We start from the raw sequence: 12,640 nt of genomic DNA, 5'->3' as shown, positions 1-12,640 counted from the left end.
GAATGCCAGTGAACAATTAGATAGTCAGGCTTCTAAATTGTCACGATTATTGACTGAATCCGAAGCACGATCTAGTGCTCTAGAAAAGCAATGTACTGAAACTGGTCGTCAACGCCGTGAGCTAGCAGACAAGTTACATATCCGTGAAGCCGAATGTAAAGCCATGGATGTAGAACTCAAGTCTCGAGAATCTGAAAACAAACGTCTCGATTCTGAAATCAAACGTAAAGAAGCTGATTGGAAGGCCGAAAAGGAGTCTCGTATGAAGCTTGAAGTACAAGCTCTGCAACTAGACCACTTTGTTGCTCAACGTGATGAAGAAATCAAGACTCTTAATGTTACTCTATCTAAAAAGAATGTCGAGATTGATGACCTAGTATCTCTCAAACCTACTCTAGAACAGGCGAAGAAAGATCTAGAAACAGCATTCAAACGTGAGAAGGCTTATACTGAAGATCTAGACCATGCTGCATCTCGTGAACGTAAATTGTTTGCCGAAGTGGAAGAGCTGTCATCTCGTGAACGTCGTGCTAACGGCGAAGTAGAACGACTAATAGTACGAGAACGTGAACTGTTATCCGATATAGACACTCTCCGTAACGTAGAACACCGATTACGTAGTGATTTGCAAGATGTATCTACCCGATGCTCTGAGCAAACTGGTGAAAACCAAGCTCTAGGTACCCAAATCCGTCGTCAACAAGGTGAATTACTCAGACTTGGTGAAGACCTAACTGATTTGGGTAATGCTGCTTCAGAGCTACGAGCACAATTATCGCAACGTGATCGAGATTTAGCTACGCTCTCCTCTGAAGTGGTTCTTGTCCGTCAAGAACGTGACGAACTCAGCAATGTCCGAGCCCGTCTGGAATCCGACTTGAATATACGTAATAGGGATTTAAATGATGCTCAAAACCGTATAAATGGTCTCGGGGCTCGTCTGGACGTTGTCGAAAAGGAACGTAATGATATAAGACAGCAATCCAAAGAAAAGCTGACTGCCGTGCAAGATCGTATCAACGATTTGCAAGGAGCACTATCAGAAACTCAATCTCAAGTATCCTCCTTCCGTGAATTGGAGCAACAACTCCGTATGGCATTACGGGACCGTGATGCTAAACTAGCCGAGACCCAAGATGCACTATCAGCCACTCAAAGTGCACTCAATGGAGCTGAACGTGATCGTGATGCCATAAGGTCTCGTAAAAAGGAGGAACTCATGTCGGTACAGGAGAAGTTTAGTGCTGCCCGTGCTGCCATGGAACAGGACGTATCATCTCTACGAGCTGCATTAGCTACCCAGACATCACGAGCATCTCAATTACAGGATGAAGCAGCTCGAGTACGCGTAGAAGTATCGGAATTGTCTGCAGAGAAATTCCGTCTTGAAGCTCGATGCTCTGAATTATCTGCCTCTGAGCAATCGTGGGCTCGACAAGTCAGTTCTCTACGAGAGGCTTTGAGAGAACGTGAAATGGATGCTGATCGTATTGCCCGTGAATACCGACGTGCGCGTGAGCTTGCTGCAACACCCGTCCCAGATGGTCACTCTCGGCGTAGTGAAGTCACCAGCAACATAAATAACAATAATGTAAATGGCAGTGATAATAACTCTAGGATGACAGCATCACAGCAACCATCTTCTTCTCAACTTCAAAGTCATCGACATGCTAGCATATCATCTCCAGCTCCACACCCATTACCACCTCGAAACGACCGATCAGAACTCAGCGCACTTCAAGGAAGTGTGGCCTCCCTCTCAGCTAAACTGAGAAAGCAGGTTGATCAACTTCTAGACCGTAATGACTCGATTGGGAACTCGATTGATGCCAACTATATAACTACATCGTCACCACCAAGACCTATAGTTGCTCGTCCACGAACATCGGTAAATAGCATGTCATCGCCCATCTCACCGTCTGCACCATGGTCCCCTATAACAGGAGAACAACGAAGTTTCACTCTAGCCAACACGGATGGTGATGCTGAATGGAGCATTGCAGGCACCACGATCAATCCAGTTGGCACTTCTAAACGCCATTGAGAATGTATTATAGTATTTAGAGCTTTATTGCATTGTGGTCGGAACTGTATGTAGGAGCAACGGTAATATTGCATTTCTCTTCTGAAATTATAATTTAATAATACATTGAATGCAAAAAAAGATAAAGCTGAGGTTCAATAACCATACGCGGCATTAGCCTCCTTCATGGCTTCGTCACCAGCCTTTCCTACAGAATCCACCACATCTTCATGCTCGACATAGACTTTTTGAGCTTCGACAGCTTCACGAGTCATGACCCCAAATCGACGTCTACCTTGAGACACCGGCTGCTCTGATTGTGGAGTCATATCCACATCATCATTAGATTCAGACTTGAATTCCGAGATTGGCTGAGACGCATGTTGTTGCTGATGTACTGTTGTTTCCGTTATTGGATGTTCCACCTCCATTTTAGCAGATGGCTTTCGTGGTGGAGGGAGCATATCTTTCGGTTTACTGCTATCAAGCACTGGTATCTGCTGCGACTTGCTAGAAGTTGGAGTAGGTGCTTTTGGTGGTTCGAGACTACAAACTCCTGTGTTAGTCGCAATTGAGCGTACGTTTTTGAGTTTTGTTTTGGGCAAAAACTAACCTGACTTTGGATGCCTTGATGATTCGTTCAAGACGAGCAACTTCCTTGCGAAGCGAAGATACACGTTCTATCAACTGGCGCTTTTCATCCTCTTTTTGAGCGACGGTTTCTTTTGATTGCATTTGTTTTAACACGGCATCCATGTCATCGTCGTCGTCATTTGACGATGTTGATACTTGCGAAGCTAAAAATAAATGACTTGTCAGTTTTGATCAACATAAGATTGAAGCCCATAAACAACCCATACCACCCATAATAGATATCTGAGCTTCTAATGTCTCAATTTCTTCCAGAGCCACTCGTTTCTTTTCAAACAACGACTCAGCTGTTTCGACAGCTCTACCAGCATCATCACCCCTCCTCTTCTTCAAATCACGTCGATCCGTCCGATCATAATAAGTATCATCATCGTCTTCATCCTCTTTAACTCGTTTACGTGCCGCTTTTCGATCTTCAGCACGCAACAACTTTGCCCTGTCTAACTTGGCACATGCTTCAAAAGCAGCTAGTCTCTCTGCATCTCGTTTACGTGTTGACTTGCCGAGTCCTGTTAATGTGGTGCCAGAATCTAGAGGTACTGTTACTCGAGCTGTATATGTACGTCCTTGACCAGATACACCTCCTTCTTCAGAAACTTCGTAGGTTGGTTCACTACTTTGGGTTTCAAACCATATTACGAGTGCTTTTTTCGGGTCTCGCGCGTAATACACGTCGGGGGATATGTCGTCCACGTTGATGTGGGTGTCGTCGGCAAGGGATTCGAGTTCGTATGCGTCTTCTTGGAAGCCCCACGAGACTTCCTGATCAGGTTCTGGTTCTGGCTGTTTCTGCTGTTGCTGAAGTTGACGCTTGACTCGTTGCTGATGTTGCAGTTGCAGTGCTTGTTGTTGCTGCTGTTCCTCTTCCTCATCATGAGGAGCGTTTAGCACATAAAGCCGAGTGCTTGAGAAAGCAAGATGCGTGAGAAAATGATTCTAGGGGAATCGACATACATGGCATTACCTCTGACCAAATCGAATCTGATCTCCATTGCGAATCGTGATGTACTGTTGCTTTGGCACTTGTTTCTTTGAAAAGCAAACGATGTGAGCTTACTTTGTACGATCGACGCAAGCTGATGCAACATGGGAATCACCTTGTTTATGAATGTTCCATGCACAGAAATATCGTAGAGATACACAGTACCATCACCTTTAAACTGAATAATAGCATGGTAGCGAGACACCGAAGCGTGTTCAAGTTCGATATCACAGATTGGCAGGCGTCCTAGTTTCAATACGAAATAAATTTGAAATGAATCATCAATTTCTTGGCGTAATCACTAAATGGCTTCAGGAAGCAAAGCTCACCAACCACCAAATACGCTTTTTCACCAATCAATTTCGTTTCGATCAGAACACCCCCCTTTAAGATCTAAAGAGGGAATAACTTTGTAAGTCAGATTGCGCTTGACGTAACTGGAATGATGTAGATCAAAGACTTGCTTCTAGGCTGTAAGGGCCTTGAGTTGGTATATTTGACCATTCTGGCGCAGAATATGGCAGAGGAGGAGCATTTGGAGCCTCCTCTTTGATTTCATCTGCTCTTGGAGGTGCCGGAGGAACACTTCTTGCAGGACTCCTTCCTGGTGGCAAACTGGGAACTTTGAATGTCATTGTTTGAATTTTTCTGAAAAATGGAGCAGAGCTGAATAACTCAGTGAGAAGAGTGTGAACGCAACGGATGAATGCAAATTCTTTCTTTATTTACTGATGCTTTCTATGCTTTTGGGATCTTCTATCCACTTCACACCCGCTCACAATTTCACAAAAGGATGTCAGGTTCATCCCCCTTGTATCAATCCCGTTAATATACAATTTCAGTACCCCTCCCACCTCCACCTATTCATCTTTCGTTATCATTGCTGTTACTACAATGATTGTTCCTGTTATTGACGGTGACGTTGGTGTTTCTGTCATTGTTTCGACTGTTGTGGAGACTGTGGAGCAGTCGATTATCAACGGCTACGTACCATACCGCATTGTTCTGAATTCGGACGTGTCCTGATCCTCCATCAGCCCAGGGACTTGAAGTCCCTCTAGACGATGCCCGCCCCATTCCTTAACTTTTGCGTCAGTTCTAAATGTTGGATCGTCCGCATATCCATGCCAATCAGCAAGGATAAGAATTGCAAGAAACGGCTTTTGGAAGAATATTGCTCAACCGAAACTTGTATTAGTGGTCATCACTTCGATTTATAAATTGAAGCCCTTGGACTTGAAGTCCCTCTATACGACGTCCATTTACCCCATTCCTTCATTTCTGGGTCCGTGCTAAATGTTGGATAGTTCGAGTACCCATTCCAATGTGCCCTAAAAGAAGCGGCTCATATGAACACCGAAGAGTTGTCATCATTTACACACATGCAACATCACTTACGAGTAAAAGAGACTGCTCTCGTACTGTTGCAGGGGCCTTCCAGTCTTGATTCTTTCGACTAGATCTGGGTTTGAGATGAAGAGTCTAGCAAATGCGATGGCATCACTTGTATCCGTATCGACATGTTGAACAGCAGTTGCTGGTGTATAAGCACCACAAGTGATTACAACTCCACCACCGTTTCGGTATGTTTTCAAGTACGGGTCTAGATTGGGCCCATTGAAGTCCTTTGGCTCGACAACTAAATTAGGAGGTTGGACCAAGTGAACTAGTGTAGAAGGCAAAATTTAGGTGTTATGAATCAGATTTGAGCGACAACCAAGAAATACCGTAGGCAAGGTTGTATGGAAGCAACATTCTCAGCAAGCAAGTCCATGTTTCCACCGGGTTTGCATCCGCTATTCCAGCCTGAGCTCCATGCGGAGCTAGTCTAATACCAACACGCGATGATCCATATACTTTTATACACTCCTCGACACAGAGTAATGCAAATTTGCATCTGTTTTCCACCGAACCACCCTGTTGGTCGAGTGAGTTTGTAAATACTACGTAGTACTTTGCCAGAAACTGAAACCCCTGGACTTACATATTCATCAGTACGCTGGTTTGTGGTAGACTGCAAGAATTGATCCACCAAATATCCATTAGCGCCGTGAATCTCGACTCCCTATTGACACAATTGTTGGCAAATTAGGTTGAACACATGGAAGAGAACTCATTCCTTACGTCGAAACCTGCATCTTTGGCACGCTAAGAGTATACACAAAGTTGGACTTTCAGTAAATACAACATCGTCCACCTCTAATCAAAATACGTTTGGCTTACTTGAGCAGCCCTTCCATACTCTCTCGCCCGATCATATGCCTCCTCAGTCGTCAACTCCCTTGGAGTCTCGAAAGGTATGGCCCCCTTCTTTGGCAGCATAACGGTCCCAGATATAGCTACCGGAGACGATGAAACGGGCAGCTGATTGTCTGGTTGGAAAGCACTATGAGACGCTCTTCCACCATGCCATAATTGCATGAAGAACACGGCATTGGTTTCTTTAACTCGAGCAACAACGGTCCTCCATGCGTCGATATGACTTTGCGTATAAATTCCTGGCGCTCGGAGGGACACTACACCTTCAGCGCTTATAGCAGTTGCCTCAGACAAGATCAGACCTCCAGGCGTGCTTCGCTGCACGTAATAGTCTCCAACGTGTTGAGCCTTGATCGTTCCGTCTAGCTCGACACGATGACGGGCCATGGATGCCATTACTAGGAAAGGCGTGGGGGTTAATCAGATGTTGCTCAAGTTCCAAAAAGGTTTGCAACGAGTCAACCAACTAGATCCATCGTTCTGACATACCAATGCGATGATTTAAAGTTAACGGCTGATCGCCTCCAAGCTTCAATGGAGTCAGTATTCGTGGAATTCCAGATTGCACCAAACATGGTGATACTGCAGTGCAGTTGTTCGATTCAGGCTCGTTAGAGTCTGCGAGATGATTTAAAATGCTTTGAATGTATGAATTGCTTCGTGACATTCCGTGCTTCACTACTTTATAAGGACCGATTGGTTACTAGTGTGTATTTCGTTTTTGCAAGAATCTGGAAGTCACTCGACGAAAACGATCGATCACCTTGTAGAGCCATGACTAGGAAGCAACGAGACACCGAGGAAGTCGATCTACGACTTTCCAAGAAGCAAAAAACCACTCCAACAAACGCTTCTCCGAAACAGAATTCAAAAGCATCTGCCACTTTTGACGCATCATTCGTGAAAAAGACGGAGGAATTCTTGTCTCAAAGTGGAACGATCCGTGAAGATACCGATGTGCTTTTATCTTTTGGAGCCCTCTATTCAGTACCCTTCCAACACGGCGTGCTCAAATCTGTCTTTGGTCAACAATTTTTGAGCACTGTACGGGATACAATGTTGGAACAGCCTCTAGTTAGAAAAAGCAACGATTTGTATCATTTCGACAAGTTTGATGCAAGTACTTGCTTGTATTTGTAAATTTTGCTATTTCTCGTATTGACTTTTTCTTTCTGGTAGGACTTTGAAATCACACAAGTCAAACCTCTCGTCAAACTGCGCGAGAGCCTACACTCTTTAGCTCCCGTCATATCCAAGCTCATGAATGTAGAGCTAGGAACAACGATCGATATATCTGGACACAAGTATCCACCGATGGGCTTTTTGGCGTGTCATGATGATGATATTGGAACAGACAAAACGCATCGTCGTGTTGCATTCATAGTGTATTTAGTAGATAAGGACTGGAATGAAGGAGATGGTGGTCGTCTGAATCTCTTTGATGCGTAAGCAATCTACCAGTTGGCATCGGAGTGTTTTTTGCTAAACGCTCTGTACGAATAGGGACGACAACAGTCAACCAAGCAAAATAATCAAATCCATAATTCCTCAATGGAATACTATTGCCTTCTTTAAGGTATCGCCAACGTCATATCATGAAGTAGAAGAGGTCTTGGGAAGGCGTGATCGTGTCTCTGTCAGGTATGTGATACGCAAAAAACCTGCACGTACATAAAATGATGCTGAATTTTTCGTGATTTAGCGGTTGGTTCCATGGCCCTCCATCAGAAGACACCGAAGCCGACAAAGAAGCCAAGGACGAAACCATGAGCACCACCAGCGCCGACGAAGAAAAATCATATCCAGACATGTTCTCCAGCTTCGACTGGTGGCTACTAATCAATCCCGCATATCAACAACAATTATCCTGTGAAGCACTCATCTCAACCTTTCTCGACGAATCATCAATCACGCTACAAAATTTTTTGGAACTTGATATTGCCAATACCATCGCTCGCCAACTTGTAAAGTGTCCGTTTGAGCAGGTTGGACCGCCGAATCGACGCCGTTATAGTATTTGTGAGAGTAATAGTCAGCCTGCCAGTAACGATGGGTCCGTCTCTGTAAAACGAATCCATGATTGGCTAGTCAGTCCTGACTTTATCAAATATCTGGCAACCATGACTAGTCTAGATCTGAGTACCACAACGCCACCTAGCAGTGAATGCCGTAAATTCAAACCGGGAGATTACACATTATTGGTAGATGACCAACCGGAATCTGCAGGATTGGATCTAGTCTTGTCGTTTGAATATGATTTGAATGACCAGATTATACCGGATCTGGAAAAGCGGGGTGATGATATGGCAGAAGATGATGAAGATGAGGAATCACCATTGAATATGAGCGGCAAGTTGAATTATGTTGATGGTGATGAGACGTTGGCGTCAGTCTCTTTGAAGCATAATACCTTGTTTATGGCATATCGTGTAGCAGGTACATCTCGATTCGTGAGGAGGATATCACAGCTTGCTAAAAGTTATAGAATTGAATTCTCACTTGTGTATCCTGTCGATGATAACGACTCTGCTTCAGAATAAATTCCTTTTTGGGGTTGCAATGTACAAGAGTATAGTGCAGTAGAAGCAGAGTAAAAAACAGTAGCAAATGTATTTAACAAGGTGACAAGGACAAATATAACAACTATGAGGGAGAACTCTTTCTCAAATCACATTTCCTACATCTATGTAAAGAACTTTTGTGTCTAGTTTTGTTGCATCTGGTTGGCAACCAATTCCCTAAGTCGGGCCAGCTCTGCTTCACTTTCGAGTAGTTCATCAGCTGCTGTTGTCAGCATCCCAATCGACTGTTTGTAGATATTGATGTAATCCTGTACATAATTCAGAGAGAATGAAGCCATGGCTGCATCCAGTGGACTATTGTTGGATTATTACATTACTTTCTTGTCGGAGGCCTGGAAGTCTCAACAACAAACGCTTTACCTCTGTGCAGGCATCGTTGACGCAAAAGCATGATATTGCGCCTGTGTACTCTCGACCAGATTTCCAATGACTAGAGGTAGCCTCTGAAATGTCCTACAGGTACGGCGAATTTTTTAGGACTCAGAGATAAATATTGCAAGAATCTTCATCCTCAACTTAGTAATCAATTAACTCACGTCGATGTTGCCGTCTTGTTGTAAAAGGAGAAATCCAATGTCAGAGTTGATGTTTCGGGAGGATGAGCTGTCACAATACACAAGAGTTGACATTCTAGTAACGATAGATCTACATTCGTTACCGGCCTCTTTAGGAGCGAGTCATATACAGCTGCCTCTCTGTACAAGAGTCAATGAGAGTGATTTATTGGTTCAGTCGTTGCTTTCAGGCGGTAGGGGCAAAAAAAACCCCTCATCCATAAGGCATGCGAAACAGGAACCTCCTTTTACCTCAACGAGACGTCCATACGTGTATTCCTCCTAAACTTAAAGTATCCCAATACAGAATCCTTCTTATCAGCCATCAAGCTATTCAATAAAGTATAATCCACTTGACCTAGCATATCATAACATTTTCGAGTTGATGGAATGTGGCCAGTGACTATTATTCTTGTTTCTATGCGTGATGAGGCGTCACGGGCATGATCAGAGATCTAGTTGAGGTATTATGTGTCGTTAGTTTTGTTTGACTCTTGTTTTAACTGAGCTCGAACAGCTCACTTCGTCAATTGTTCGTTTGACAACTTGTCCTATCAAGAAGCCTTCAATCTCGCGTTCTTCATTCAGCATGTCAAATTGTAGGGAGGCGAGCACTGCTCCAGCGATATGCACGCTGCTGTTCTGGTCTTTCTTCGACATTGCGAAGCTCTCGAAACTTTGCAACTGTTAAACAGCTTCAAACTTCAAACAGATTTTTACATGTTTTGGAGGAAATATAAACAAATCAATACGATCAAAAATGCCGATTCAGCCGATTCTATCGATTCTTCTTTGACCTCAGCAAATTCGTCGAGTTGGGGTCCAAGACTGTTTCGCGTCGTTCTGTGTTTAAGGCATGTTAGCCCAACTGATGGAAACCGTTCAAGCATAGCTGCGTTTGCATACCCCATAGTTCTCGCTCGACTCGAGCTTGGTACTTGTCAAAAATACGTGAAAAATCCATGACGGTAATCGTATCTGAGTAAGATGTCCAGAAACGTTCAAAACCATCAAATAGATAACCTAATGGTAGGGAGTGTGGTTCAGTCGTGGTATCGGGGGACGTATACTACAGAGAACACTTAGGCCTTACAATATAACTCTTGATACACGTCCTTCGAGATACCATAACTGTAGAAAAAATGGTTTGCTTGTCTTGTCCTCACGAGAGTCAATGCAAATTTGGTAATGTTGATGCCAACGATGGCGAATGAGAACCTGTTGGTACAGTTTTTGTGAATCAGACGAGGCCAAACCACAAGGTTAACAGACGTAATACACACCATGTCGTGTCGTGATGCGAGCTAGACAAGACTCTTGCTGCCGACTTTGGATGATTCTTGGCATAATAATGTAGATCATCCAGCCCTAACATCCCTACAAACGAGCTAGATCAGGGTCGTTGATCGCCGTGCTCAATTCAGATAAAAACATACCCATTCCTCGAAAGTCTGTAGCTGGATCGCTACCCTGGAATCCAATCTTTTGCCACTGTTTTGTTATTCTACCTTCTAATCTCTCGTTTGGCATCAACAGCTCCCATAACTATGACGTTGACATCAGTTAGCCTGGCGGGAAGCGGTAACTAAAACCACTGCTCTCACGGACCTCCAGAAGTTTGCGCTCCGAAGACTTCATGTTGGATTCGTATTTTGTAGCTGCTCGTGCATTCAGATCATGCAAGAGATTATAAGTTGCTCCGATATTGTTGACGACAATTCTAAGAACTGTAGCGTGTGGGCTGCAGTTCAAAAAGCGGATGAAATGAGCATATGTAGCGGCAACTTTAAATTTCATCGTAATGACAAAAGTGCCACGTCAAACGACAAAGTTGTCTTTTGCAACTACTGAATCAAATAAATTACAGGATAAATGGATGACATACGTAAAAAGATTGGATCTATCGGGAAAGAGTTTCTTCTCCATGATTCCCTTCACTGCTAGATCCCATCGTCCATCTTTGAGTTCCAACTGGCGTCTTTCCATCTGCAGTCGACTCAGGTTTTAAAATAAAGAATGAGGGCGGTGGAAGCGCGTTCACAATACCTCTAGCTTGTTTGAAAACAGTATGGCTCGATCTAGAAGGAATTAGGGTAAACCCCAATACAGGTTCCAACACAACAATAACTTACCGATTCTGAAGATGACTTTGGGAGACACGACACCCAGCGGTCTGCCTATAGCCGAATTCATCACGTGTAATGAGTGACCATCGTCAGACGGTATCAAAGTGGTTGCTGATGATGTGTCATTCGAGGAGGTTGGAGTGGAGGCTCCAGAAGATTGTGGTATAGAAGTCTCTGTTCTAGCTTCTCCATTAGCTATCGCGACATCTATGAGCCTGTATATCTCACTGGTCCCCGTCGCAATCTATTGTTTGATGTTTTGATGAATGTTGGTTTGCGAGCAAACATGAATAGTAAAGCATGATCGCGACAATGAACGAATGCATTCTAAATGATCAAATATTTGCAATGACTTACACGGTAGAATGCTTTAGCCAGCTTGTGAATCCGTAGCAAGAAATATATACCGTAGATCTGCGATATTATTGCAGTTGCGATGCTGTTGAATGTGTCTAGACCAAAGAACGTATAATGCCACTTGGATGCAAACATGCTCTAGGTGTGAGCAACTACTACTAGTAAGATGTCGAGCAACAACAGTGAATCTTCAAGTTGTGTGATGATGTTTCAAAGTGAGGGGATACCCGCTAGCGGATATACGCGCCAGTCACGTATATATGACTTTGCTTCATGTATTCATCTCGCCATGGTAACGTATCGCTAGTTGTCCTCGTCCTACTACCGCAGTGAAATCGAATGAAAGACGACTACGGTGACGACGGATTTGTTTGAAAGACTATAAAAGGCATTGAGCATCATTGCATCTTCTTATACATATCACGAATTCATGTTTTGTATAGTCTTGCTGTAGATCCTTGGACCATGCTCGCAGGTAAGCAATCTTTAAGTGTTTTGTGTCAGCGTGAAAGCTTCTAGTTCCATGAGTGGGTGGGAGCTAAAAGAGAGGGTGATGGATGTTACTACCTTACATCATCCTGTTCCTGTCTCCTTCCACGGCGAAACAGCTTGTAACATGCTGTTTTTCCCCGTCATCAACCGAACATTTACTTCAACATATACTAATACTCTCATCCGCATCTCTTTCACTAGACGAAGAAGAACCCATCAGGTCATTCTTCAATGCAATCAGAATAGGCAACTCGCTTATCGTATCTCGTCATTTGGAAAAGTACCCGATGCTCGCCACTCGACAATCTGACGATACATTCGAAATTGCCGATCATATCGCAGACATTATTGGCAAGGACGGGAGTCGAATGACTGGCCTAGCTGCTGCTATGGCCATGTATTCTACGAGTGAAACTGAGACGGAAGAAAAGAGGAACAAGGAAGTTGTTACGGTCCTTCTCAAGGTAATGTGCAATTGAAACTAGTGCAAAAGTGATTATACACAAGTGTGTCATCATATAAAACCGTAAAAATGAAGTAACTCATGATCCACCCCATGTCTTTGTAGAGCTTGCCATGTGCAGAACACTTGAATTCAACAAGGTTTGGGTCTC

The 12,640-nt window shown here is 43.8% G+C and overlaps 5 protein-coding genes across 5 annotated transcripts; 1 reads left to right on the top strand and 4 right to left on the bottom strand.

Annotated features, from left to right (window-relative positions):
- Window positions 1-2,178: 2,178 nt before the first annotated feature.
- Window positions 2,179-4,291, bottom strand: SmJEL517_g00238 (uncharacterized protein; the record flags this gene model as incomplete). Its single annotated transcript, XM_031166168.1, has 6 exons — window positions 2,179-2,569; window positions 2,637-2,820; window positions 2,884-3,578; window positions 3,639-3,703; window positions 3,772-3,902; window positions 4,117-4,291. The coding sequence occupies 6 exons, from the start codon at window positions 4,289-4,291 to the stop codon at window positions 2,179-2,181; spliced, it is 1,641 nt and encodes a 546-aa protein (XP_031027709.1).
- Window positions 4,292-4,860: 569 nt separating this feature from the next.
- SmJEL517_g00237 (uncharacterized protein) lies at window positions 4,861-6,582 on the bottom strand (the record flags this gene model as incomplete). Its single annotated transcript, XM_031166167.1, has 7 exons — window positions 4,861-4,987; window positions 5,055-5,295; window positions 5,384-5,573; window positions 5,641-5,721; window positions 5,781-5,804; window positions 5,880-6,313; window positions 6,405-6,582. 7 exons carry the CDS (start codon window positions 6,580-6,582, stop codon window positions 4,861-4,863), a joined length of 1,275 nt encoding a protein of 424 aa, XP_031027708.1.
- Window positions 6,583-6,689: 107 nt separating this feature from the next.
- On the top strand, window positions 6,690-8,455 carry SmJEL517_g00236 (uncharacterized protein; the record flags this gene model as incomplete). Its single annotated transcript, XM_031166166.1, has 4 exons — window positions 6,690-6,959; window positions 7,095-7,360; window positions 7,419-7,556; window positions 7,618-8,455. 4 exons carry the CDS (start codon window positions 6,690-6,692, stop codon window positions 8,453-8,455), a joined length of 1,512 nt encoding a protein of 503 aa, XP_031027707.1.
- Window positions 8,456-8,619: 164 nt separating this feature from the next.
- SmJEL517_g00235 (uncharacterized protein) lies at window positions 8,620-9,711 on the bottom strand (the record flags this gene model as incomplete). Its single annotated transcript, XM_031166165.1, has 5 exons — window positions 8,620-8,791; window positions 8,858-8,950; window positions 9,034-9,192; window positions 9,304-9,506; window positions 9,574-9,711. The coding sequence occupies 5 exons, from the start codon at window positions 9,709-9,711 to the stop codon at window positions 8,620-8,622; spliced, it is 765 nt and encodes a 254-aa protein (XP_031027706.1).
- A 118-nt stretch (window positions 9,712-9,829) lies between these two features.
- Window positions 9,830-11,669, bottom strand: SmJEL517_g00234 (uncharacterized protein; the record flags this gene model as incomplete). Its single annotated transcript, XM_031166164.1, has 10 exons — window positions 9,830-9,894; window positions 9,958-10,074; window positions 10,145-10,269; window positions 10,335-10,428; window positions 10,488-10,596; window positions 10,660-10,792; window positions 10,937-11,037; window positions 11,098-11,129; window positions 11,184-11,421; window positions 11,535-11,669. The coding sequence occupies 10 exons, from the start codon at window positions 11,667-11,669 to the stop codon at window positions 9,830-9,832; spliced, it is 1,149 nt and encodes a 382-aa protein (XP_031027705.1).
- Between the last annotated feature and the right edge of the window lie 971 nt (window positions 11,670-12,640).

This window comes from Synchytrium microbalum (assembly GCF_006535985.1).
Source record: "Synchytrium microbalum strain JEL517 chromosome Unknown SmJEL517_scf0001, whole genome shotgun sequence".
Classification (NCBI taxonomy): Eukaryota; Fungi; Chytridiomycota; class Chytridiomycetes; order Synchytriales; family Synchytriaceae; genus Synchytrium; species Synchytrium microbalum.
This window is presented reverse-complemented; position numbering and strand designations above follow the sequence as displayed.